This window comes from Oenanthe melanoleuca, chromosome 5, assembly GCF_029582105.1.
Source record: "Oenanthe melanoleuca isolate GR-GAL-2019-014 chromosome 5, OMel1.0, whole genome shotgun sequence".
In the NCBI taxonomy this organism is placed as follows: Eukaryota; Metazoa; Chordata; class Aves; order Passeriformes; family Muscicapidae; genus Oenanthe; species Oenanthe melanoleuca.
The window spans coordinates 22887561-22914697 of record NC_079339.1 but is presented as its reverse complement, the minus strand read 5'-3'; the positions used below and the strand labels follow the sequence as shown (position 1 = coordinate 22914697).

At 46.3% G+C, this 27137-nt stretch overlaps 5 protein-coding genes across 21 annotated transcripts in view; 3 read left to right on the top strand and 2 right to left on the bottom strand.

Annotated features, from left to right (window-relative positions):
• Window positions 1-3305, bottom strand: part of CELF1 (CUGBP Elav-like family member 1) — a 55949-nt gene extending 52644 nt beyond the window's left edge. For 8 of the 14 annotated variants that reach the window (XM_056492563.1, XM_056492566.1, XM_056492570.1 and 5 more), the window contains exon 1: window positions 3126-3213. The gene's annotated coding sequence lies outside the window, so the exon portion shown is untranslated. Of the gene's footprint in view, window positions 1-3125 lie in introns of all 14 variants that reach the window. The other 6 variants (XM_056492574.1, XM_056492575.1, XM_056492564.1 and 3 more) reach the window with 5 other exon arrangements.
• Window positions 3290-5680, top strand: PTPMT1 (protein tyrosine phosphatase mitochondrial 1). Of its 2 annotated transcripts, none has more exons than XM_056492579.1 (4): window positions 3290-3703; window positions 3773-3853; window positions 4348-4465; window positions 5379-5680. In XM_056492579.1, exons 1-4 carry the CDS (start codon window positions 3305-3307, stop codon window positions 5495-5497), a joined length of 717 nt encoding a protein of 238 aa, XP_056348554.1. In that variant the 5' UTR covers window positions 3290-3304; the 3' UTR covers window positions 5498-5680. The 2 variants fall into 2 exon arrangements, with proteins under 2 accessions (XP_056348554.1, XP_056348553.1); XM_056492578.1 differs by having other exon boundaries at window positions 4348-4539.
• A 102-nt stretch (window positions 5681-5782) lies between these two features.
• Window positions 5783-13790, bottom strand: KBTBD4 (kelch repeat and BTB domain containing 4). Of its 3 annotated transcripts, none has more exons than XM_056492560.1 (4): window positions 13599-13790; window positions 10558-11178; window positions 7992-8098; window positions 5783-7422 (listed from the first exon to the last, which is right to left on the bottom strand). In XM_056492560.1, the coding sequence occupies exons 2-4, from the start codon at window positions 11147-11149 to the stop codon at window positions 6562-6564; spliced, it is 1560 nt and encodes a 519-aa protein (XP_056348535.1). In that variant the 5' UTR covers window positions 11150-11178; window positions 13599-13790; the 3' UTR covers window positions 5783-6561. The 3 variants fall into 3 exon arrangements, with proteins under 3 accessions (XP_056348535.1, XP_056348534.1, XP_056348536.1); XM_056492559.1 differs by having other exon boundaries at window positions 13537-13694; XM_056492561.1 differs by lacking the exon at window positions 13599-13790 and adding an exon at window positions 13121-13447.
• Window positions 13719-17955, top strand: NDUFS3 (NADH:ubiquinone oxidoreductase core subunit S3). The gene is made up of 7 exons (XM_056492580.1): window positions 13719-13801; window positions 13906-13968; window positions 14662-14759; window positions 15025-15174; window positions 15979-16104; window positions 16380-16499; window positions 17705-17955. The coding sequence occupies exons 1-7, from the start codon at window positions 13756-13758 to the stop codon at window positions 17870-17872; spliced, it is 771 nt and encodes a 256-aa protein (XP_056348555.1). The 5' UTR covers window positions 13719-13755; the 3' UTR covers window positions 17873-17955.
• Window positions 17956-22923: 4968 nt separating this feature from the next.
• On the top strand, window positions 22924-26804 carry FAM180B (family with sequence similarity 180 member B). The gene is made up of 3 exons (XM_056492558.1): window positions 22924-23067; window positions 24899-24966; window positions 25463-26804. The coding sequence occupies exons 1-3, from the start codon at window positions 23001-23003 to the stop codon at window positions 25904-25906; spliced, it is 579 nt and encodes a 192-aa protein (XP_056348533.1). The 5' UTR covers window positions 22924-23000; the 3' UTR covers window positions 25907-26804.
• Window positions 26805-27137: the final 333 nt, after the last annotated feature.

Genomic DNA, 27137 nt, shown 5'->3' with positions numbered 1-27137 from the left:
CCAATCAAGATAATCTCTCTTGCCTAGAGTAATCTTTTAACAGGATCAATACTCAAGATCCTGTGTTGTGATACTTTGAGAAATACTCATCAGAGGCCCTAGATAACTTTTCTCAATTTACAATTCTCATTCTAATAAATACTGAAATATTTTAGTCTTCTTCTATACTACTTTTATCTCCTGCCAAATACCTGATCAATGGATAAAAATCATACCTTCTTGCCTGAAGGCAGTTACCAAGGCACTGAATAACTCTGCACACAGTCTTGAAGGACAAGCAATACTAAACATGCCCAGATTGCAATAAAATATTTCAGATATTCATGGCAAGAATGAAAAATAAGAAAGCATAAATACAGATCTGAGTCCATTTGATTATTGTGGCTGCCTCAGTAACCAAACTCACATGATGACTTTGAAAACTGTTCTTATTTGATTAAGAACAGTCTCCAGTTCAACAGCTGGAACAGTGGGTTCATAGATCTCAGTGCTAAAGACTCTCAAAAACTATAAGAATTTGTCTCACTTCCCACCTACTCTACAATAAGCACTAGCAGAAAAATCAGAGTGGGCATTCTGAAGAGATTTGTGGCAGATGATTTAGTAACTGATAATCAATAGCCACATTTCAGAAAAATATGCAAGAAATAACTAAGAATCAACCTGTTCACAACAAGTTTCCCAGTAAATTCAATTAGACACTGGATTTCAGGTAGAATATTACTTTAATCAAAGTGAATCTAAATATTTAGAATCACCTAAGCACCTACCTTTTATGAAATACAACCAATTCAGGATACAGAATTGAATTAGAAAAAATTACATAACATTATAAATATTTCCCTTATTTCAAAGCATCATATCTTGTTTCAACCAATGATTCTGCAACTGATGCACAGGTTACTTGGCAAGCTGTGGATTTATAATTAATGAGACAGACAACTATTGTATATCAATGATTCTGGCACATTTCCTGCTTCCCCTTTTAGAGAAGTAGTGCCAAGGAGCATCTTTTCAGAACCCCTACTTGTAGCAGAACTAAAAGAACCTTCCCCTTACCATGCAAAGATAATCCTGTAGGAGCATCAAGTTTTTGAGGCCTAGCAGAAACATGGATACAGTAAGAAGTACACAGTAGTACTACCATGGATTTCTTTAGCCTATCTCTCATAGTGAAAGATGGGCATGTTCTTCTTGCTTTGTAGGTAATTTACTTTCAAAACAAAACTACCTAACACATAAATCCTCATGTTTTAGTGTTCATGACTTCAGAACACTTTTCAATTGTCTGCTTTTCTATAGAATGCCACGTTCCTGATTTATTTGCATGTAAATAGAATGTCCTATGCCTCCATCAATTATTTTGTTACCTATTAAAAAAAAAAAAGATACAAAAGGGGAAACATGTAACCCAGCAGTTAAGATCCAGCAGTGATTTTTCCCCAATGTAACACTAGAAACTTATGGAAAGGAAAAGCAGAAAAAACATAGCCATGCAAGAATGATCATTCAGAAAAGCATACACAGCAGCATACACCTTCCCAAAATAAGTATCAGCAATAATTTTGAATGTGAGCAGAGGCTGAAAGAGAACAGTAACCACCTAAAGAAAAAATAATTCTTTACATCACTGTATTTAAAAATTGCTATTTAGGAATTTCAGTATCATATATATTTGCACCCATGCTTCTGAGCAGATATAAGATTTGTGCTCTGTCCTGGGGCCTCTTGATCAGCAGGAATGCAACCGAACATACTAAGCTGCTAGATGCAAGCTGTACCCACTCTTAAGATTTCCTAGTTCAGTCTAAAGACATTTGGATTAATTTTCAACATCTACCACAGCAGCAGTATTTCCAACAATGCTGTTTCTTCAAGACTCAGGTCCAGACACAATTCCAGGAAGATACAATATCTCATATTATGCAGAGATCCCAAGAACATAGCCGAGGGGAATGGAAAAAATAATAAAAAAGTGATAGGTTTATTATGGCTGTGCAATGCCATGTCAGTGCAGTAAAATCTATCTGATGAACTAACCTAGAGAAAAACAATAAAGGAGACAACAAAAAGACACTAGGAGAAAATTCAGCAATTTTTGTAATCACTGGTACAAAGAGTAAGACTGAAAGGACAGACATACACAAAAAATAAAAACACAAACTCAGGATAGTCAGAAAATGCAAGCTCTTGCAAGCCAGAAGTCAAGCATGCTTCATGATATAAATCCCCACCAAACATTTTTCCAAATCCAGCGAACTGGTGAAACACACCCAACGACCACACTCAAGCAGGACATATAAGAAAGCTGCAATGCTTGAAAAATGTTCCCCGACAACTTCTGGCAGAAGAGAATGCCTGTGCCTTAAAGGTGAAAATGTCTGGGCCACAACTCCTGAGGAATTTAAAGGAATGTATTCTAAGGTTGCCTCTCAACCTCCTTCTCGTAACAGTCCTATTAAGAAGGCAAGTTGTTATCAACCTTTACTGCTTCTTCATGTATTTATCACCCATTTAACGCTTCATCTCTCTTGGCTTTTATACTCCTCTTCCTACTTCATTCCAGTAGTGTCCGTCACGCCCTCTCATACTTGAGGACTGCAGATCCTCACGCTGTGCTGAACTCCAATTTCCCTGCTCGTGCTTCTCGTACGCCTGACCCGCCTCCACCCCCTGGTGCAGCAGCGCACATTTCACTGCTCCAGCGGACAGACCCCCGCCGCATGGACAACAGCAGCCGCACCCAGGCTGCTCCTCGTGCCCGGGGCGCCCCGCCCGGCAGGCTGGCGGCGGCCGAGCCCGGGGCAGCCGCTCCCCCGCCGCGGGGTCCGCCCGGCCTCGCCGCAGCCCCCCCGCCCCCAATGGCGCCGCCGCCGCGGGCCGAGCTCGCACCCGCAGCGCCACCGCCGCCGCCCGCGGCGCTGTCAGCGCTCGGAGCGCAGACGACACCCGGCAGCCTGCGGCTCCGGGCCCCGCAGGGGCTCGCGGCGCGGCGGCACCGCCCCGAGATGGCGCGCACGGGGCGGCGGCGGCGGCTCCCCCGCGGGCGGGAGCCTCGGCCCGGCCCCAGCGGCCTGGCGGCGGGAGCGCCGGGGAACGGGGGAGAAGGGGCAGGGAGCCGTTACCTGCGCGAGACGGATCGCGCTTCCCGCCGGCCCGGCCCGGCCCCGCGCCGCTCCTGCAGTGCCGTCCCTGCCGCGCCGTGCGCGGCCCGAGCTCCTCCCGGCGGCGCCGCCCTCACCTGCCCCGGGATCCGCCCGCGCCCCGCTCCGCTCCCTGCGCCGCCTCGGGCCGGCTCTGCAAGATGGCGGCGCTTCCGGGAGAGACCACGGCGGGCGCGGCGTGGGGGGGCCGGGGCGGAGCGCCCGCTCCCCCCGCGCCGCCGGCCCCGCCCCGCCCCGCCCCGGCCCCGCCGGGCTCCTCCCGCCCGCGGCCCGCCCCCGTCCCCTCTAGTGACGCTCGGCCCGCGCCGCGAAGGCGCGCCTCTGCCCGTCGGCCCAGCTCGGCCCGGCGCGGCGCGCAGCGGGCGCGCATGGGGGTGGTGGAGGCGCTGGGCGCCGGCGCGGCGCGGCTGCTCTTCTACCCGTCGCTGCTGTACACGGTGGCGCGGGCGCGGCTGCCCGGGTCCCGCCGGCCCTGGTTCCACCGCATCGACGAGGCCGTGCTGCTCGGCGCGCTGCCGCTGCGGGGGCGCATCCGCAGGGTAAGGCGGGCGCAGCGGGGCGGGCCGGGCCGGGAGGAACGGAGTCCCTGACGGTGCCTGTGCCCGCAGCTGGTGGCGGAGGAGAACGTGCGCGGCGTGGTCACCCTCACCGAGGACTACGAGACCCGGTTCCTCTGTTTCTCCCCCCAGGTGAGCCCCGGGATTGCTGGTGCCCGTCGCTGTCTGTCCCGGAACAAGTGAGGCTTTAGCCGCCTCCTGCCGTCATCCCGGCAGCGACCGCCAAGTTCTGTGGCAGCAAAGACGGGACTACTCGTACCTAGGCCGACTTTGAAAACTATGCGACAAGCCAGTAAAACGTGAGCAAGTGAACTGCAGCTGCAGTGGCAGGGAAAGACAGGGAGCATGGAACCCACCGTACATCACTAGACTGGAATATCTTTGGGTTGGGAAGAGATCCCAGCCTCCCTCTTTTCCTTTAGCTGGAACACATTTTTTCAGTCCCCTTTAACTACTACCTTTTGATGACCAGTACTGAAGTTTTCATACATCTGATTTGAAGGATTGACATTCAAAGTCTGTTTACAGTCTCTCTGAATTTCTCAACTGTCTCAACAGGTTGTGAGTTTCTTTCAGTAAAAAAACCAACCCAAAAGTTCACTGACCAAATCTGCTGTGTGTTACAGGAATGGGAGGCAATGGGAGTGGAGCAACTGCGTCTCAGCACTGTGGATCTAACTGGAGTCCCCACCTTGGAAAACCTGCAGAAGGGCGTGGAGTTCATCCTGAGACACCGAGCCCGCGGTAACAGCGTCTATGTGCACTGCAAGGCAGGGCGCTCCCGCAGTGCCACCATGGTGGCAGCATACTTAATTCAGGTCAGGAGTCTCTGCTAAATGGGGATAATTCTCATTTTAAAAATGGAAATAAAACCTTTAGTGTTAACTCTTGCTCATGAAACCTGAGCACGTACAGATTAATACTCCGTGATTTTACAAAGCTTCGACGCCCATTTTAAGAGAGGCCTCAAACGTATGTTGTTGTTTTGAATGTGAATAATACAAATTTTGAATTATTCTGCTTTTCTTAATTCTTTCCGTGGAGAAACAGATTGAGGTGGGAATAACAAATCACTCATGAGTGTTCACTGAGCAGATAAACATCTGTTTTGGTTGTTCAGATTTTCTCCTTCAGTGAGCCTTCCTACACTTTTTCATAAATACAATTCAGGATTTTTTCTGAGTTCCTCTACCAACCCAACTTTGGAAGCCAGCAATAAGAACAAAATCCCACCTGTGGATTCTTGTCTTGGCATTATTAAGCACTCCTGGAAAGTTTTCCATTAGTGTTTGAGAAAATTTGCTCACTGAGTTCTGAAATACAATAGGAGTACCAGTAGAGTGTTTAAAAAAATTTTAAAAGGCAAGCTGCACTTTTCTAGTGGGACTAGGACAGGAAACTATCACAACATGAAGGAAGAGCGAGTGAGATGGAAAGTGGAGGGCCCAGGCAGCTACCATTCCTCTTTAACTGAGGGACTCATTTCACGAATGTGTGACTTCCAGGCCTCTCTGAGAAGAACATCAAGTAAACCTAAGGGGCAAAGCAGCAGCAAGCTTTCTAACACCTCTCCTATTGCCCATAGCTTCCAGGAGGGTTCCATTAACTGGTGCAAAGATGGAATAGATTTTCACTTGCTGGGTTTCTGACTTTTCAGCTGCATCGCTGGAGACCTCAGGAAGCAATAGAGGCCATTGCCAAGATTCGTCCCCACATCCTCATTCGACACCACCAAGTCCAGGTCCTGGAGAAATTTCACAGGAACGTGATCACTGAGAGAACTGCATAACTTAGTAAGAACTATCAAAATCCTCATCTCAGCTGCTATAAAAAAATTTTTATGATCTAACAAAAGCTTAAGTGTTTTCATTCTTGACTATCAACACAGAATGTTTTACACTAATGGGGAAATTGGTCTGTTTCATTAAAGCTTTCTTTCCTTATGGCTAATATCCTACATCTCTTGGAGCCCTGTAGTTCTTTTCTGCACATCAGTGCTGAGCAGAACTGCAATCCACAGGAAGTTCAAATATATTTGAATTTGAAGCAAAGAGAAAAAAACAAAGTATTTTGTCTCAGTAGAGACTTTATTCAGATTATTACCCAAAGGGTTACAGTGCGAACAGAGAGGGGTAGGAGGAAATGGTCTTATTTCTGTCTTTTCACCAACACTATGTTATAATTACAGGTGGGGATTTCCTGTACAGTAAAGGAAGCCAATGCTCTAAAACTGACCACCCTCTTTATACTAGGTGATGACAGAGCAGTAAGCAAGTACTCAGTTGGTTACCACTCATCTAGGAGAAGTGCTGAATGTAACCTAAGAGTCCTGGGGTCAGTTCTGGAATCTGTCTGCCAGACCCCATTTCTGCAGTATGACACAGGAATGTTTAAATGGGGGCATCCCTGGGGGACATAGTGCACATCTAACTCTGTGACTGACACAGCAGAAACACACAGTCTCCTAGGCAGTTAAAACTAGCAGTTTGGGCCAAGGAGAATGTTCTCCATATGCCACAGGATTTTTTAGTGGTGGATTGGTTCCAGGCTAAAATAGCCATTTGCTGACATTTGGGCCTCAAATGCAATCAACTTATCATCAAGGAATCAAAGTAAAAGTATTTAGTCCATCTGAAATCTAAGATACAACAGTTCAATATGGTTTTGATAGTGCTATGTAAAAGAATAGGCCCACAGTCAGAAAGCCTGTATTTCCTCTGCACAAGTACAGACGATGGGGTCTTTGCAGAGTGATGTGAGCCTGTAGTAATTGGGACTGGTGCTGAGGGTTGTAAGTGTCTTTGAGCTGAGACACTGTTGCTGTCTATCACTGGGCCTGTTTAGGCCAGGACAAACTGCAGGTTAGTGAGCAGCACTTTGATGCCACTTGTGACTGTTACAACAGAGGTGGCTGGGTTAAGTTTAAAAGTATTTGCATCCCCTTTTTTATACCGGTCACGAAAGACATAGATGCTGCCATTGCAGCTGGCAATTTTCCAGAGGGATGGTACTGAGCTCCAGGCATCTGGCAGACACAGGCGGGTGAAGCTATCCAGCAGGGGATTGTAGCAGAGCAGGGAATCCCCCTCGGCCACAATGAACACCACATCCTTGTGCACGGCGGCGTGCATGCGCCCTGCGAAAGGCAGTACGTATGGCTTCACGTGGCATTTCTCTGTGTTGGTATCGTAGCACTGAATGAGCCGAGAGGGCTTGGTGAAGAAGTCTAAGTCGTTTTCCTCCCCACCCAGCAGGTAAATGACACCATTAAGGTTCACCCCTGCAGCTCCAGAGACTGCCACTTCCAACTGGCTGGTCTCTGTCCAGACGTTGTCTCGTACTCTGTAATATATGACAGCGTTAGAGAGAGTGTCCTGTAGAGTTTTCCCCCCCAGGGAATATATTGCATCCTTGCTCGGCACGGAGACGAGGGTGTGCTGGAGCCGGTCCCGGGGCAGAGGAGCACACCACTCCCAATCTATAGTCGCGTTGTTGCATTTCCACATGCGTCGTGGAATGGAGCCACCAACGACGTACAGGTCACTACCGTGCTTGCAGGCTGCGGTGATCTGGTGACACAGGCTGTTCTGGCCACTCACACTGATGGAGTCATCGTCAGCACAGTGCAGAGAGACGGCGAGGGAATGTGTACGTGATGACTCCTTTCCAATCAGGTAGATGTGAACATTTTCTCCAATCACCTGAGCAAAAGTAGAAGTACGTCAGCAGAATTAGAACTGTTCACACATCAATGAGGCTCAAGACTGAGTTTTCCAGTTTAGGACCCACCTGTGGGCCTGAGGTGTATAACCTCCTTCCCAAGTCCTGCCACCCTAGAATATTCAGGACTCAGCCTCAAGGCCTTTTCAAGATACCATTCATATCTGGCACAGTAAAATAGCCACAGATGTCACTGAACACAAGCGTTCATGGTTTAGGTAAGGGCCAGTTACATCACTGATGGAGTACAGTTGTTAAGAGGAATGCCAAACACAGATTTCTGAACAGTTTATTTGTTAACTGAAGTGAAAGGAGTTATTTGTGGCACTGCTCCAATCACCAGTGAAAGAAGCCTCAGGTTAAATGAAAAAAGTTGTCAGTGGGCTTGCTATTTATGACACTGAAAGCATCCTCTCCCAAGCACCATGAATTCCAATGACATTTGTGGTTTGTGACTTCCAAGTCACACCTGTGAGCAGAATACCCTGCCCTGAGAAGTGTGAAACCAGCAAGTGCTACATGAGCCCCAGAACATAAGGTCTTTTTATACCTTCAGACTCGATCTCAAAGTCTCTGAAAAGCCCGCTCGCTCCTCCTTGTTGAAGTTGATCCAGGTTTCTATGGCAACTGTTGGATTCTGAGAACATGGAACGCCATCTGCGGTTCGGGGACAGAAAGACATTTATGGTATCTAGACAAAGGTGTATGTACTCTGGAACACCCTTTTCCTGCGCCTGCCTCCTCTGACTCCCACCTCAAACCCTACTTTCTAGAGAGGAAAAATAGACACAGGTGTTTATAGATTTTGTCAGGCATGATCAGCACTGCCAGCCAGCCAACTACATGAAATTCATTTGGGTAACTATAAAAACACAGAGCTGCCAGATCTTAAGCACCTTGGATGAGTTTCAGCAATCTATTTAGGAATCTATGTCCAAGAGAAAGAGGACAGGAGAGAGAACGTACATGCTGTGTGGCAATGGTAAATACTTTCTTATTTAATCATTTAGGCAAGAAGATTCTGTTACTGAGAATCTCAGCACCTGCCTTTCTTTCTGTCTGGTCCTAGAAACCTATCTAGCAAAAGTCATGTACAAAATGTGTCTGAGCACGGTCAGGCAGCTGACCCTCATGACTGAACATCTGGTGTTGCTCCTATCCTCTTAACATTTGGAAATCCCCAATGAGCTACTAGAGCTTTTCTTAGCTGTGTGACAGTAGGAAACACTCCACAGTCTGCATCGGATTTAAATCTCTTTCCAGACATAACTGCAAGTTTTGGTTAAGCCACAAAGTCTTGCGTCACTATCATCAGTACATTACCTAAAAGATTTTAGGTATTTCTTCCAGTTTGAAAGCCAGCAATAATGCCTGTGTTCATTGAGAAGCTTCCCTACAAAGACTCTCTGATTTTGTAGTCTGTTCTCATGACAAACTCTGAACTCAATGATGCTGAAGGCACCAGCCAAATTCCAATGCTTTTCTCTACAGTGGAAGGGAGCAGAAAAAGTGTGGCACAAAAGCAGGTATTTCAACTCTGTTTAAAAGGATTCTCATAAGCTAACCGTCACATGTAGTGCTTAAAAAGAAAAACAAAAAGCTTTTGAAATTGGTCCTAGAGTGCAACAGAAGGTAAACTTAATAAATTACTATTTCATGAAAATAATTTTAATTTTTGCCACTAAAAGTTTCCTCTATTTAATTCTCAATTAACTAAACGAAGATGCAGGAAAGGCAAAATAAAAGGATTTTTCCCACCAGCAGTAGGGAAGTACTTCAGATTTTAATCCATTTTAAGAGTAATGTGATTCTACATATGAAAATAGATGATGCATGGAAAAAAGTTATTACTGAGCAATTGTTTTAATTTAGGACCACAAGTGCTAACGTCCATAGTCCTAAAACTGCTTTTTATGTGGAATCCCTAGGAAATTAGAGGTGACCTTCTACAGTTTTATTTCATGATTTTTAAAGGTTTTTTTAAATGAACTTTAGCTAGATAGTTATCAAAATCACTCTAAGTTTGTCACAGTTTTGAGCTATCAGTACATACACTCAGTAGGTTCTTGACTGTAAATTTCTTTAGATGCAATAGAGATAATTTAATGCAATATCTGTGAAGACTCTCAAATGCATAGCATCAACTCTAAAGGCTAGTTTAGGTCTTATGGACAGGTTTGCCAGTGTTCCAAAGAAGCCAGTCATAATAGGTTTATTTTTGGAACTGCATATAAAACACATGACACACAAAGTCTAGATACTTACTCAGTTACAAAGAATAATTAAAAGCATGAAAGAGGCACATTTGGATGTATGAGATGTTTCTGCATTCTTGCTTCCTCTAGCAATGATACATAACTGCAGAAGAATGGACTTGTGACTGCAGCATCCTGGAGAGGTAACAAGTACTGACTGTACCTACTAGGGCAGCAGATCTTTAAAGATTGGTAGAAACTGGACTAAGTTGTTTATGTGTTCACATGTCCTTTACAACTCTGAGTCATGGCATCCATTACTGTGGAAGGCTATTACCTCTACAAGAAGGGCAATTACTGTATTACTCAAGATGCTACAATGCTTCTATTTCAGTCAGTTGAGTGCCTAAGTAAACCTAACTATTACATACAATTGTAAATAACACTAAAATAGTCTAAAAATATGTGCTCAAGCCTTCTTACAGATGTTGAGTTATTGTATTACTATGTTAAATGATTATGAGCTAAAGGGATAAAAAAGCCTTTCATAAGATGTGTATTTCTGGTAAAGCCTCTATGTTTTACTTTTAATGCAAACAAAATTACAACAAATTGTTGGAAGTTGTGTTTAAAAAATGTGTAACACTTCTAACCTGTTGACTCAGGAGCTGCTGTGAATTTCCGGCATCCTGTTAAGTCCCTTTTCTGTAGCTTAGATGTTTCATGTCCAGTAACAATAGTTTGGGGCTTTTTCTCATAAAGGTATCCAGAATGTTTTGCTCTGCCTTGCTTAGTTAAGTCTCTGAATAGACAGTGATTATGAAAGTTTGTATCTTTCCATCTATTTCATTCACTACTTGACCAGACTGTAGAAAGTCTCTTTCTACACCCACATCCTAAGTATTTTCAAGAACTCCTTACCTGTAAGGATATCTGTGAGCAGGCGGAGAGGCAGGTGTAGGAACTCCTCTGTCTCCTGCAGCTGAGACAAATGTGACTTTGCACAGTGTTTGGCAGCTGTGTAGAGCTCCATGTCACTGTGTTGATCTGCCAACCACATGACCTGCAGACAGTTTCTAACCTGCACTGTACGGGCCAGAAAACGGGAGCACTCTTCAAAAAGGGCAGTCAGCTGGTACATGTCTGCCACTTCATAGGTTTCCTGTAACTCCTCTGCCCTCAGCTTTACAGTTCCATGGTAAATATAGTCCACAAGGAGCTGAAAGACACTCTCGCTAACATCCTGCAGCTCAATCACTCGGTTGTGGGCCTCCTTTAGGTTGGAAGTGAACATAGAACGAAAAAAGCAGCTCTGAGCTGAGAGGACCAAACGGTGCAGCTGGAATTCTTTGCCTTCCACTGATATTGTAACATCAGCAAAGAGCTCATCCTCCAAGCATAATTTCATAATACCCTGGGCCACGCGGCCCGAGTGGGAGCGGTCGGTGAAGGTGTAGTTCACAAAGTAGTTTTCTTCTGCAGAGGAGCCTCCAGTCTCTTCTGATGAGTCCATGGTGCTGCACAAATCAGACCTCCAGCAATCTGTAAAATCACAATAATTATATGGCTTTCTCTCACCACTAACAAGATTATGCAGTACTTCAGGGTACAGGGGAAAATCAAACATATTGGTAAGAGTCCAGCATATTTTAGACTGAACATAAATAGCACAGCCAGAAACTTGTGCTTGAGCTTCAGAACCTCAAACAGCAAATGAGAAGCTGGCATAATTAAAATTATAATATATACCAAACTTCCAGTAGAGTGAGCATCACATCCCAGCAGGGCTGGGAGACGCGCATATCTTTTCACCACTCATTTCACTGACACAAAGAAATGCAGCAAGTTATTCAAGTGGAAAGTCCAGCAACTGCCCTAGGAAACTTGCAAAGCCAGAAAAAGCAGTAGCAGCATAGCTGGACTAGATGTGAAAAGGATTAGGGTATTATACTAAAAAAGAGAACAGGCAGCAGTTCATATCATAAGGAGGTGTTAATCACTGTCCAAACCCAATGATGAGTCTGTATCAAGGTGAACTTGTTTTTACCAAAAAGATGCATGAGATGTCTGCCAGACATAACCACCAGCCCTTCAAGCTCAGCAAATGAGATAACTGATGGTTATGCTGTTTGTAATGTGCCAGTCAACTTCAGCATGCAAAACATGTTAGATGTTGTTAGTTACTGCTTCCCAAGTGGAAAGGGAACAAAAAGCCTCTTAGTAGGTACCACAGATGTTTGCAGATCTCCAGGTAGTTTGTGGGTCAGAAAAGTTTCTGAAACACAGAAGGACTACTACAGCAAGAATCTCCTTTTTACCATGCCTCTTGACAGCATTAGGAACAGTTGCCTACCTGCATTCACTTTAGACTCATTTTCATAACTGAGCTGCTGTCTATGATGTCTGATATCAAAAATCTCTTCCATTAATAATGAACATTATTTCAAGTACAATGTTTCACAAAGATGTGATTTTTTTTTTATCAAACAGATTCACAGTTACTCTTCCACAGTTTACCTTGTCAAATACGCATTTTCTTACAATTACTCTGCTTGGTCAGGAGGGCTCCAAAATTCTTTGCTCAAATTCTGTTCACGGGAAGTAGTGTCTACATCCCTAATTGGCTGGACAAGTCCATCTCATCTCTGGTGATAGCCTGCCTTAATTATACTCTTACCTCGATTTTACAGTAGTTCTGGTCTGTCTGAAAAGTACCTATCCATTAGTCTGTAAGAGGAACTGCAGCAGCATAGAACATGTCAGTAGCATTTCTCCAGCTTTATGAAGCATGAGCATATCCTACAAATTGGCTTCCACTTCAGTTAAAGCTCTTTATCCTTACAGTCAAGGTGCTTAGGAGCTTCAGCCCAGAATGCAGAACAGACCAAACAGAGCACCAGGATAAGGACTGTGCCAGCTGCCCACGCTGCCCTGCACAACTCCCAGAGGACTGATGCCAGGTCACAAAAGAAATGCCAAGAAGCAAGTAAAGACTACGTAAATCTCACATCTTCCCTGCAGACACCCAGACAAAGCTCCCCTTTGCACCCACGGTGTCTCTGCTACAAAGAAAGAGGCATGCAGGACAGTTAACTTCCCATAAAGCCAAATAGTATGCTCCATGCACTCCATAGGCCAAGCTATCAGTGACAGTGGTTTCACCAACACCTAGTACACTCCCTTCACAGAATCGCAGAATCACTTAAGTTGGAAAAGTCCTCTGAGACCATCAAGGCTAACCTATGGCCGAACATCACCATGTCAACTAGACCATGGCACTGAGTGACACATCCAGTATTTCCTGACATCTCCAGGGACAGCAACACCACCACCACCACCTCCCCGGGCAGTCCATTCCAGTCCCTAATCATCCTCCCTGAGAAGAAATTCTTCCTAATGTCCAGCCTAAACCTCGCCTGGTGCAGCTTAAGCCTTGTTCTCTCGCCCTGTCGCTGGCTGCCTGGCAGAAGAGGCCAAGCCCCACCTGGCTACACTCTCCTTTCAGGCACTTGGAGAGGGTGATAAGGTCATCTTCGAGCCTTCTTTTCTCCAGGCTAAACTAACGCAGCTCCCTCAGCCGCTTCTCATGGGATTTGTGCTCCAGCTTCCTTCTTTCCTTGCTCCTGACAGGCTCGCGGATGCCACGGCGGCGTCCGGGATGGGGGAACCGCTGAGCACAACTGACAGGGACCCCACGGTCCGGGGCGGGGAGATGGCAGGAAGGGAGGCTGATCCTCGGAGAAACGCAGATGCCCACCGGGGCCGCGCTGAGGCCGTGCGAGGCTCGGCCCGGGGCTGCGGGGCTCCGCCGCCCTGCGCGCCCGCACCGCCCGGCGCTCGCCGCTCCGTGCCCGCTTCGCCGGCCGCGCCGCTCCCCCCGCCGCACCGCGCGGCACCCACCTGCGGCGCCTCCCTTCATGCCGCCGCCCCGGGCTGCCCCAGCGGCTGCTCCCGGCCCTCACCCTGCGCCAGCCGCCGCCGGGCACTCGCCGATTCCGCCCACCGACCCGGAGCCGTTCCCGGGAAGCTCTTCGCGCGCTTCCGCCCCCGGGGGAAGCGCGGCGGCGGCGGCGCTTTCCGCTTCCGCCCCGTGCCCTTGCCCGTCCGTGTCCCGGCGGGATGTGGGCGGCGGCGGCGCGGGGCCTGGCGCGGGCCGCGCTGCGAGGTGAGGCTGTGCCGCGGGGGCTCGGGGCTGTGCCGGGCCGTGCCGGGCGGTTGGCGGTGGTCGGTGGTCGGTGGTCGGTGAGACGTGTCCGTTTCTCTCCGCAGGTGGCGCGGCACCGGCGGCGGCACGGGCCCGGCTGGCGGGGAGCTCCGCCGCGGACACTCGCCGTGAGTGCGGGGCCTGTTCGGGGGCGGGGGGCGAGGCGGGCGGTGGTGGCGCTGCCAGCGGCGGGAGGGCTCCGAACCGGCCCACGGAAGGCTCGGGCGGTGTAGCGAGCGTGTCGGTGACCCGAAACCCCAGCTGCGCAGGAGGGTGGCTGTGCTGGTAGCCGGGCTTGCTCTGGGTTCCTGTCTGCATCCTTTCTCAGATGCAGGGCCAAACCTGCTTTTTCTGCGCAAAGCTGTGCCTGGGCAGCAGCTTCGTAGCCCCTCATCACCCGGGCTCTTGAAGGCTTTTAGTCGTAACAGCAAAAAAATCCACCCCAACAACGTGAGTTCCTAGAGTGTTTTGATTATGAGGAGCTTGCACATCCAGCAAACCCAGAAATCCAGGCCCAGGTTGAATGACGTGAGCAGTTCCTAAGCCCACATTGTTTTGTTATGTCTGCTGCCCTCTTTTTTATCTGACTATTTACTTCTCCATCATCTCGTTCGACAATTCGTGCTGCTCTTTAGAGTCGACAAAATTTTAGCACTGACACAAATTTCTTTCATTATCAAAGTGCCTAGTTCCACCTTCTGTATAACACAAGTATGTTGCTATAGTGTAGTCTCTGACAGACAGCTAGACTGGTTAATGGGACTCTTTACTCTTCTTTCTGTGTTCTCTGTCGTAATCTTGGAAACTATTTTTCTCCTTAGCTACTGTCAGACCAAAAAATGAAGTAGAACACAAGCAGCTGTGTGCTTTTGGGGAGTATGTGGCTGAGATTCTGCCCAAGTATATCCAGCAAGTACAGGTAGGTGCTGTTCAAGAAATTGTTCTTGTGGCAGGACAGGATCCAGTGAACACACCACTTTTTTGTTACCTGTTCGGAGAAGATGTTCTGGGGAACAAAAACAGTCAGAATTCTGAGAAAAGTACTGCTGTTGTTAAGCTCCTTGATCTGATGCCTTTTTGTGGCTGTTGTGTCTCTTTGTTTGAATGTTCTGCTGAAATCAGCATCCTGTTCAGTCCTGTTGGTGTTCATACTCATGCTCTTCCCACTGTTGTGTTTTTGTCAGGTGACCTGTTTCAATGAGCTGGAACTTCTGATCCATCCAGATGGGATCATTCCTGTCCTGACCTTCCTTCGTGACCACACCAATGCCCAGTTCAAATCCTTGGCTGACCTGACTGCTGTTGATGTCCCATCTCGGCAGTACCGCTTTGAGGTAGGAACTGCTCAGACGTGCAGTGCTTGGAGGGCTTCACAAGTGCTGATGGCTGTGGGTGCTGTTGCACCTCTCACCACTTTCTTTGGTTTCTGGCAGTGGGAAAAAAAATTTAGAGAGTTTTAAGTTAAAGGTCTCCAGTTGTGGAAGAACTGGAGTATTTTTTAATTCAGTATTTTTCTTTCAAAAATCAATGTACTACATAGAGATAATAGAAATATAGACCTTAATTTATTCATCTTTTCCAGTCACCAAGGCAGGATCAAACACAGCTTTAAAATTCCTTACAAATTTTTGGGATCTTTTTATCAGTTTGCTTGCAGTGTGTATTTCCTCTCCAGAGATTATAATAATCCTCATAAACAGCCTTTGTACTAGACTTCATCACCATAGAAGTTGGAAATGTTCTCTGGTATCCAACTTGCTTGCTGAAAATTAACTGTATTTTTTATTAGCATTCTCCCACTGATAGTAATTGCAAGAGTGATTGATGGCCATTTTCTTTGAGACAGATCATTGTCAAGTGTTTCCATCCTTCCAGTAGCCTCTCTCTTAAGATTTAGTATCTCTCTTTACTTCTTCGTCATCAGTCGTGATGACTAAGTCTGACTTCTGTCACACTTCTAAGGACCAAAGTGATAAGCTGTTGGGACCTCAGTCATAGGAATGTCTATTAGTGTCCAGCTCTGAAGTGCTGAATGCAATCTGCTCATAAAGAATATTTGAAATAGTCCTTGTGTGGCCTTGCTTAGGCAGTGGTGTGCTCAGAGAGGTCCATAAACGCTGCCTGTTCCTCTGCTTCAGATTGTGTACAACCTCTTGTCCCTGCGCTTCAACAGCCGGATCCGTGTGAAGACGTACACCGATGAGCTGACTCCTGTGGACTCAGCTGTGCCTGTGCACAAGGCAGCAAACTGGTATGAAAGAGAGGTGAGTGCTGCTGTGCTTGGGAGCAGAGTCTTTGCAGAGAGAGGCTGTATTTTCCCAAATAAAGGGATTCCCCAGTGCCCTTGGGAAGAAAGAGAGAAGTGTTTCCCTGGCTGCCTTTTCAGAGTAGGAGATGAAACAGTGTTTGATTTGCTTTTGAATGAATTCCTGCATCAGTTTTGCTGGCACTGTACAAAGCTAGGCATATAACTGGAATTTTATGGTTTTTTGGGTTTTTTTCAAATGCAATTCAACTAACTTGGCTCCCTTTCATTTAGGTTTGGGACATGTATGGTGTTTTCTTTGCCAACCACCCTGATCTAAGGCGAATCCTCACAGATTATGGGTTTGAGGGCCATCCATTCCGGAAGGACTTCCCACTCTCTGGTTATGTGGAGGTAGGAGATACAGTCATGTCTAAAGTTATCAGGTCTCTCTCTAATGCTCTTTTCTGAGTTCCAGTACAAAGATGTGACTGCTTTACAATAACTTGTCTGTATTCCAGAGGAGTTGTATAAATCTTCATAGAAATTTGAATTATCACACAAAATATCATCCGTAATGAAGCAGCCTAAAGCTGGAGAAATTGGGCAAATATTATGTGCTGTATTCCAAAGATACTTGTCAGTCAGAGAAGGTGCTTCTGGTTTCAGCACGTTTTCTGGAAGATGAAAGTTTCCACTGCAAAACTGAGATGTCTAGAAGGATAAAGGACTGAACTGTTCTTGATTTAGTTGGAACTTCATTTTGTTGAGTGTTTGTAGGCCCAGATTATAAAACTCTGATTAAACTGGCTCTTGCTGTTTATTGTTTACCTCTGTATGCCAACCACAGGTGAAATGAGAGCGTTTGGTATCTGTCTAGTTTCAAATGACTGCCCTGCAGAAGCAGGTGTATTTGGTGCAGTGTTAAGACTGAGTTGAGTCTCAGAAGGAAACAGTGAAATTCTGCAAAAAAGAGGCTGTTTAAGAAGTGTAGAAATAACAAAATCCTGCAAGCAAGGGTAAGGCAGCATCTCGTGGGGTTCAGAGATATGGACTGGCACAGTGAGGATAAAGCAAGCCAATCAGAAGTGTCTGGTACTCACCTGCATTCCATCCTGGTTGTCTTCTTTTTCTCCCCTTGTTCTGAGTGTTACACTAGAAATCAGAACAACTAAAACCAGACAAATGCAGTATTATAAAGATTCATGAGTGCAGTCCTCAGCCATACAGGCCCAAGATGGGCCATCTTATTTCAGTGTCTCAGGAGGAATTCCTATGTCAAATGACAAATGTGTTGTTGCACATGAACTGCACGTGGACTGTTAGGGTGGGTGCTCCTAGTTCTAGGTGCTTAGTCATGACACCTGAGGGGCATGGTAGCAAAGCAAAGAGGAGTGTTTTCTTGGGCACTCCAGAGATCTCAGTATCATCTGGAGAGCTCTTGTTTAGTGATGAGAACTGAAGCTGTGGCAGAGGCCTGCGGGCCTGTGGTTTTTCCGTGGGTAAGAAGGAGTTGTCTGCACAGAGGGTGGTCTGGGTCATGAGTGGGTCACTGTGCACAGCAGATGTGCTGCAGGGGCAGCTGAAAATGCTGGTCTGTGTCCTTTGTGCTGTTGCAGGTGCGGTATGATGATGAAGTCAAGCGGGTGGTGGCCGAGCCTGTGGAGCTAGCTCAGGAATTTCGGAAGTTCGATCTCAATAGCCCATGGGAGGCATTTCCTGCCTATCGTCCTGCTCCAGAACCCCTGAAAATAGAAGCAGGAGCAAAGAAAGAAGATGCCAAATAGCAGCAGAAGGAAGTGGATGTGCAGCACCATCCTTTCTGTTCTGATATAGTATTTATAACAATAAAAATTGATGTGAGATACTTGCCTGTTGTGATCTCGTGAATGTTTTCAAAGTAGATGAAAAGCACAAGGCCCGGGCATGCTAATTTACAATCCTTATGATCCAACTGGTAGATGTTTATCTGGTGCTTTGAATTGTAAAATGGGGGATTTGTCTTTTTGGTTTGCAAATTGAATAGAATGCAGGCATTGCCTGTGGCCTAGTGTTTCCTGAACATAACTGTTGCCAGCAGTCCCTACAGGTGAAAGTCAGAACCTGAGCACCTGCACTGAAGCAGCTGTGGGCTTTGAGCAATGGGACAGCAGTTTCTTAGCTCCAGGACAAGTGTTGGGAAGATGGTAATAATATGGCAAAAAGAAAAGGCAAAGCATATGTAAATGGCTCTGATACAGTTCCTGTCACGACAATACAAATGTATATGGGTTCAGACCAAAACAATTATGGAAATCTCTATTGTTTCCATGGGGATTAGGTCAGTGCCTTTTCTCTCAACAGGAGTTGCAGGTAACTTCTGATGTGACGCTCCCTCAGTCTGGCTTTTTCTTCACAATCAAGCAGTCTTTATTTTCTCCAGCATCTTCAGAGTGTGGGTGTTTTTTTCCTGCAGCCAAAAATATATCCCTCCCCATGTCTCATAGACAAGAGTCTGTGTCTTTTTGTCAGTATTCCAGTTATTTTGAGCTCTATGATAAAATAGCATTACCACTTTCTTTGCTCTTGTGGAAAATCACTTCTTTTTCCAAAAATGCTGAAAGAATGCTGTAGTTCCAGTCCACCCACCACCTGTTTGAATGGGATTATATTACAGCAGTCATCAATTCATAATGTCCCTTGTCCTTGGTCCAGAAAAAGCATAATGCTCTTCTGCGTCAGAAAGCTGACTGACTTCATTAAGATCCGAAAACTTGTATAAGAGATTTCATAAAATAATTCACTAGCAGTTTGTAGAGATTCCTTGAATTGATACTGAAGCTTTTAAATTGTAAAAGCACTATAAGGGTTTGGGGGAGGGTAGGGTATGAGGGTATGGGATAGAGGAAGGGATAAAACAATAGTAAATTCAATTAAGAAAAAAAAAACCCTACTTGCTGTGACTAGAATGTGATCTCTTCAAGAATAAAGACTGAACTGTATTCTAATAATTGGGTTTCATATTTGTTCCCACCCCAGCCTTGTAAACATGGGCTGGTTAATTTTCTTTTTAAACATTTTTAAAATTTTGTTTCAGCTTCTGTGGCCAGCAGTGTTTGGGATGTGACTCAAATGTGTTCTCTGGTAAAAATAAATATCATTTGCCACTCACCTTAAAAGTCACAGCTCCACATGGGAAGGAGAAGTGAACACAGATAGGCAGAAATTTTGGGGTTTACACAACTCTTTGCTTTATTTTGGATCTGTCTTCAATTGAGCAGATTAAATAGGAAATGAACTTTTAGTTCTTCCTACAAGATGTTCCACAGCTGGCTGTTTTCTTTGCAGTGGCTCTCATAGCATGCTGATGCCTATTGTGCAAGACAGAAAAGTTCCTGGTGCCACTTCTATCACCATGAAAATTCTTTATAAATCACATTTCCTCTCCATGTTCTCCTTCACCCCAGGTTGCTTGACACTACAGCAAGACTTATGTTCTATAGATTATAAAAAGTACATGTTTCCCAGTACAGTAAATCTGACTGATGGTAGCAGGAACACCAGGAAATTTGCCTTTTAAAATTAATGTTTGTGCAGAGGGAGAATTTGACCAACATCAAGAAATGTCAGACATGATGCCTGTCAAGTTAGACCACATGCAAGGTTTGCTCAAGAATGTGTGTACAGTAGCCAGCCCTGTGGGAACAGGCATTGGCTCCAGCAGGTCTTTAATACATGGAATAGTTGCAAGTGGACCTGAATCTCTTCCCTTTAGTGAAGCCTGGGAGATCAGGAAGGCTGCAATTCACCCACTTAGGCTCATTATCCCAGGGCACAAGAGGTTGCCCAGCCTCACAGAATACTTGTGCACTCTGCTGGCTCCACTGCTCCTGAGCTCCAGAGGCCATTTTGCTCATGGAGCCTGCTTACTCTGGGTTCCTTGTGGCTGGTGGACACTTGCTGGGTGCTGGACAAGGCTGTGGTCAACTTGGCCAGGCACAAAACTGTCTGCCAAACCTTCTGTCCATGCCTGTTGAATACTGCCAGCTTCTGCAAGGTTTGTTTGCCTGGGTTGGATTCTCCAACTGCAGGAGGATGTGGGTTGAGATGTAAGCCAGGTGTAGCTGACATATATATATATATATATATATATATATACAGAAGACAGATTTTCTGGTACTGAAGAGACAATAGACCTTAGGCAATGACTCACAGTCACCATGTGAGCTTCTCCAGCTGAGTAGGTTTTGCTGGTGTTTTCCAGAACTCTGGCATTTCTCCCTAACAGCCAGGCAAGGAGACTGTCCTCCCTGAGGATGTGGCTATTGACAGTGTCAGGGTGTCTATCCACCTCATGTGCAGTAGGTGCAGTGGGATGAGGCCCTCCCTGTCACTTTTACACAGCTCATTACTCCTTCAACTTGTAGATGCTGCTCACAAACTGAAACAAAAAGACAAGGAAAGCATCCTTGTAAGGACTGGCAGCACCACACCTGGGAAATGCCAGTATTACAGAGGTCCTGTCTGGTTGTAGTCAGTGCCTCACTCCTGCTTCCCTCAAGGATTTCTTACTTCTTCCACTCCAGCAACTCAAACATTGCCTTTTCTGGGAGCCATGTATATCCTTCTTCCTTCACCTCTTTCTTCTGTCTTCTTCCTTCCTTCAGCATCTGCAAGACAGCCCCAGGCTGGGGAGTAATCCACCCAAGTTCTGGGTGACATGATAGAATGTAATTTCTTCAATTCTATAAGCAGAAATTCCCTTTTATGAATAGGCTATCTCCCTGAAGTCCTACTTCAAAGAAACTTCCCTCCTAAAGAAGCTCTTCTAGTGCCACACCTTGTGCCTCAATCAGCATCCAATCAGTTGCTGCAGTTTTTGACCTCTCTTCTCTTGCTCTCATTTCCCATGTTCCTGCTTCAGGAGGTCATGGAGAAAAAGAAGAAGCCAGTCAAGGTGTCCCTGCATAAACCTGGCTTGTGACATTTTGAAACTGCTCCAACAACAGATGGAATGGCCAGGGGAGTGCAGAGTGGCAGGGCTGTGCTCAGCTGTGAGTACCTGGCAAGGACAAATCCTTCAGGAGAGCAGGTGCACTGCCTAACATTGCAGTTGTACATGAAGAGACTTTGTGCAGCTGTCAGAAACCCAGCCTTGTTTCTGTGCAAGTATTGCTGCTGTACAGACAACTAAGGAATATGTTTATCACTCTGAAATTGCCTTTCTTTGTGGGATAGTGAGGTAATTCTAAAAAATTCCTCTAGCTCAAGGCAGCATCCACACTGATGCTGGTCCCTCAGTCAGTCACCTGAGCACAGCCCCCAAGTCTCCTCTCTTCTCCCTCCCACCAATGTGGTTGTCCTCCTCTAGGCACTTATCTGCAAGCTGTTCCTAGGAAATTCTCCTGTTGACAAAATCGTGTTCAGCTTTCACAGATGTTGGCCAGAATCCTGTTGGGCAATCCTCTTCATGTCATGTGCTGCAAGTTAAAGGGAGGCTGTTTCATGACCCACAAAACAGGAGTTTTTCCACAGCAGCTTCTAGACAAAGTCATGTGTACACTGTGACATAAAAAGGACTCTGGCACAAAGCAGAAGGCACATCAATCTCACTGCACAGATGGGCCATGCCTCTTGGGTAACTTGTGATTCAGTTTAATAAAAGAAGAAAGGGATGCAACTGAAGAGTAAGCATCAAAAAATAATAAAAAACGAAGGCAGTGCAGAGCGACTTGAAGAAACCTGAGGCAAAGACAGAAACACAGGTCTTGCTTTGGATCCAAACTGAGAGGAAGAGTGGCTCTGGATAGTGTGGGTCCCTCTGTGACTCTTCCATTATGTGCTGCTTCTCCTGGCTGGTGTGAGTCCAGGTATTACCAGGTACAGCTACAGATCCTGAAAGTTTCAGAAGGTTTGGTCCTTTGCACACAGACAACTTACCAACCAGGACATCATCCCAGCCCTTAGTACACTATCAGGTGACTGATGTCCCTTAACTTGCTGAGCACAGGATGCATATCAGCTTTACCTTCTCTCTTTCCTAGGCAGACTTCTTTCTCCCTTTAACCTGGGGGAGATGATATCAGTCCTTATTTATACATATTACTGCACATTTGTATAACCTTGGCATCACATACTACACCATACAGAGTAGAATTGCAGAACAGTTTGACTGGGGACTTGGCACTAAAAAATATGTAAAGATGTGTAGAGAACAAATCCCTGCTGTAAAGTCAATGTAATTTAGAACATCTAAGGCAGACTGTGCTCATTGTAACCCAGAAGTCCACTCACAGGAGAGGACAATGAGGTGGTAAAGCCTGAACTGCTTTGATACTTGACATTTGTTGGGTCACTGCACTGAGTTCTCCCTCCAGAACTGAACCAGTGACATTTCTTCTGCCTGCTTGTATGCTTTGGCTGCTACTGCCCTTCCATGAATCTGCACTCCGCTTTATCTCTTTGTGACATTCCAGGATTGTTTTCAGGTTTTTGAACCCAGGGAAAAGGAGAAGTGAAAATGAAGCCGAGGAGTGAGCAGAAGTGTCTCAGTATGTGACAGAGGCACTGTGCAGAGATGGAAGGGACTAGGGGGTCCCCTCTTCTTAAGAGGCAAACATATGTAGTGGAATTTCTTGCAACTAACAACTTCCTATAATCATTGCAGCGGAAAGTCAGTCTTTGAAAAGGAAGCTTAAACAATTCTGCCAAAAACATCACAACAAAGTTTTCCAAGTTTCCAAAATATGATGGAAAATATCCTTCGGGGTCAGCAAGTTGAACTGCGAGCCCTTCCCAGGGCTGTGACCCAAACACAGAAGGACGGCTCGGCTCCAGGCGGGGCTGCTGGGATGGGCGGCAGCCCGGGAAGACGCCCCGGCGCAGCGCGGTGGCTGCGGGCGGGGAGAGGGTGGCAGCTGTCCCCGCAGTGCTGCCATGGCCCCGGCTCAGCTCGGCCCCTGGCTGCTCCTCTGCGTGCTCGCCGCGTCCCAGAGGCCGACAGGTAAGGAGCACATCTGCCAGCCGCACCCTCCGCGCGGTGCCTTCTGTGTGATGCTTTGCTGCTCCCTCAAATGCGGCCCGAGGGCTCACAGCTGCACTGGCAGGGAGAGAGCTGGAGTCCAGCTGGGGGTTTGCTGGTGGGGCACTGGTACCTGCTGCTGTGTTTGATGGCAAAGGGAGGATTTTATTTATTTAAATAATCTCCTGCAATACTGTTTGTGGATTTTCTATATGCTTTTTTGGGAAACAAAACCCCACCCAACCCTGATGACTGATAAAATACGTAAGGATTTTCCCTTCCCCAGAGGATATTTATGTTATTATTTCAATACATTATTTGTTATGGTTTGTTAAATTTTTCTCTGCTCAGAAACTACCACTGTATGTATTTATGAGGCAGTTTGGCACCTATTCAACAAATTCATTGACTTTGCAGCCAGTCAGACATCCTCAGGAGAGGGATCTGTGAACCTAGAGGACCAGTTACGAGAGACAAGACCAGTAAAGACATTTTCAGATGATACAATGCTTTCACCTGAGCTAAAAGCCTTGCTGATACATCTGTGGAGGAGTAGGAAAGAGAAGCTACATCCCTGCCCACATTCCAAAGCCACAGCTGGCTTGGATCACAGCTGCTTGCAGCTGTGCAGAGAAACAAGCCTCTGCAGCCTGCAGGCTGGCAGTACACTTCTCCAGGCAGCTTGTACATCTCCCTGAAAAGGTCTAATCAAAAATGGAGATTTGGAAGTATTTTTTGGTGGCAGTCATCATACATGAATAGTACTTAATAATTTTTCTACTTTTTATATGCACCTCCTGACTTTAACTCTGGAGTATTCCATGCAAATCCTCACTCTTTTTTTTTTTTTTTTTTTTTTTTTTTTTTTTTTTTTTTAATATAAAGAAGCCTTCATCCATTTCAAAAATAAAAAACCCAATCTCATAAATGTATCAGAGAACTTACTATTTGCTATGAGCTTTTTCCATTTCATGTTTCTTAACCTGAAGGATGAGTCTGTAAGAAATAGAAGAGGGTCTTGGCTACCTCATGACACTGATAACACAGAGGAGGGAGGGGTTGCAGCCTCTCTCTCACAGTCCTGGACCAAGACAGCTTGTGTCTCCTTTTTCACACACACAAAAAAAGAAATAAAATAAATGCAGCCAGTTAAAGCCCTATAAGTATTAGGAAATGAAAACCAAACAATTCTTAGGATTAATGTGACTTTAATATTCAAAAAATGCCATTCCTCTGGCCTCATATCCATTTTCCCCAGATGACATGATGTCATGTGTCCCAGCAAGTAATTAGCTGGACATCAAATGAGCCATAATGGATCTGACAAGGTTTCTTTTATCCTCACACTCCTCCAGCAGCAGAAGCTTAGGGAAGAAGTAGAAAACCAGGGTAAGCACCAATTTATGTTTCTAGCAGCAGCTTGAGGAGCCTGCCAGCACCCTCCTTTCATTGGACAGCACGACTTTCTCCAGCAAAAACTGCCAAGCAACCAAACCCCATCCGTTCAAACCCCATCCATGCTCAGTGTGAGAGGCTCCCTTGCTGCCTGTCAAAGCAGTGCCTCTGCTGCTGTAAAACAGAGCTTCATCTCTGTTGGCAGGACTAAGGGCCGTGATATCCAAAACCTCGCCTCAACCACTGCTGCTTCTCTTGCAGAGCTTGTTTTGCTTATCAAAATCCCGTGGTCAGCATCTGTCATATTTGGCAAGCTGAGTGGTAGCTCGGGAATGTTGAAGACATTCTTGACAACCCAGTGGCAAAAGCAGCAAGCAGGAAGGTGTTGTGCTAGCAAGCTGTGTCTGATGTCTTGCAGGTGAACATCCTCACGGCGGCACCAGCACAGCCCGTGGCGGCCCGGAGGACGCTGGCATCATGTTAGAGGTCTCCTGAGCACTGGGGGCCCCGGGCCGAGGCACTGGCAGTGCCCAGGCTCCCACCTGCCCGCACGTAAAAACTCACCCGTTCTGTTTGCTCTAGTCCCTGGCGGGTTCCAGGAGCCTCGGCCGTGCCTGATGGCATTTGTGCGGCCTCTGCTGGCTGCAGCCCCAGGGGGCTCTGCCCCACGCCCCGGCACCTCAGGGGTGTCCGCGGGGGGACAAGGGACCATCCCGCCGGGATTGGCGACTGCCCCTCCCGAGCGGCCGCACCGCGGAGATGCTGCGGGCGGGACGGGGGGACCGCAGGGTGGGAGGCAAGAGCTGAAGGGGTCCCAGGGGAAACAAACGGGCTGTGGGGCTGGCAGAGAAGGAATGGAGGGGGGAGAGGCCGCCTCTGGTCCGAGGCTTGGCAGCGCCGCGGAGCGCTCTGCTCTGCAGCGCATCTGTGAGCGATGGAGCAGAGCTGGGCTGGCCGTGACAGCGCTGCTCCCCTCTTCCAGATGCTCTGGGGAAGGCTGGATATTCGGGCCAACGGGACAATCCGGCTGCGGGATGAAGAGCTGGCCTCCCTGCGCCCGGCACGGCGGATCCTGCGGATTTTGGAGGTGGAAGTTCCCAAAACACCGGCAGAGATCGAGCAGCATCTGAGATATTATTCACTGACCGACACTCCCCTGTCTACGACAGAGTTTGACCGTCTCCTTTTCACCAGTGTTTACAGTGCCTATCAGATTCGCTCCGTGCAGGGTCTGGATAAAACCCTCTGGATTGGCTTTTTCTCTCAGCTGGTTGATGAAATCTTTCGTGACCTGTGCAAGGGGTTCTGCCCAGCAAATACCACTCTCCTCCAGGCTTCCTGGCCTTGGAAGGAGAAGCCTTCCCATTTAGCATCCCTGAAACATTTCTATCGCTCTAACCTGGCCAGGACCAAGAGAGACACCTAATGAGGTGTCCCACTATAGGAAAGGGCACACCCAGCTTCAGCTGCTTCTTTGGTTATTTTCAGTGTTTCCCACAGTGTGCAGGACTTTGTGTAAATGTGCCACACCTTTTTGTCCTGCTTTCTGCACTGTGCTGGCAACCCTCTCAGGATTTATACACAAGCTTTTATTTTTGAATGACAAAAGGACAAAACTGTAAAGTGCATTTCTCCCTTTCCAGATTCTTTTGATAAGCAGGCTGTGCTGAAGGGGGCAGTGCTATTTAGATGTCTTATCTATCTTGATCACTGATGCTCAGGAGAGATGGCTTGGAAGTATTTTTCCAGGATATTATGCTGGTGTCATAGCTGACTTCATTTCAGATAATTCAGTTCACTCTCCTTATATTCTCCCTGTGGTTTCAGACAAATACAAGACCTTTTCTCTTCTCCAGTAAGCAGCTAAGCTAAGGTTTTTTTGTGTTTCATTATATAGGTCACATATTTAATTTCATTTTTCTCCTCATGTGGCATCATATTTTATGAGTCAACAGCAATTTCCCATCTCAGGTATTCATTTTTCTTTAAAAAGCAACCTGAAAAAGTATGCATTCCATGAAGCTTTCTAGTATTTGCATATCATATTTACACATACACACAGCTTTGTTTCAGTTATCATTTGGAATATACTTCCTGAAACTCATTTAAATTCTGAAGGATCCTGACCTAGTTATTTCTTCAGCAAATTTTGCCTCTCTTCTATAGTTTTTTTTTCCCCTATAGCTGTGGCATTTAACAAGCCAAACATAATACATACATAGTCTTATTCTCAAAATCAGAATTATTTTATAGAAAGACTTTATTAACAGTAGTCTGTCATAAACACTGCAGTGTGGAATTAAATAAATGTAATTATCTCCTGAGGAGGGTTTTGATTTTGGTTCTTGTTATTTCTACCAGATTTCCCTGCTGCCACTATAAATTTTGAACATTCATTGCATGTGCTTAGACAACGGGATCCATAATTCCCTTTCTATCAATATAATTTTTCCATGTTCAACAAAAGAGGCATGTGTGACCTTCAAAGTGGGAACTGCTAGCTTCTGACCTAGTTAATCTTATTCCAAGCCACTGCAGCCCAACAGATGGAGAGGAGAAATGGTAAGGCAGGAACAAGAAGCCTGGAAGCAAGATGCCACAGACAATGGTTTTAGAGGTCAGCTTAGGGTAATGACAGGAAGTAGATTTAAAGCAGG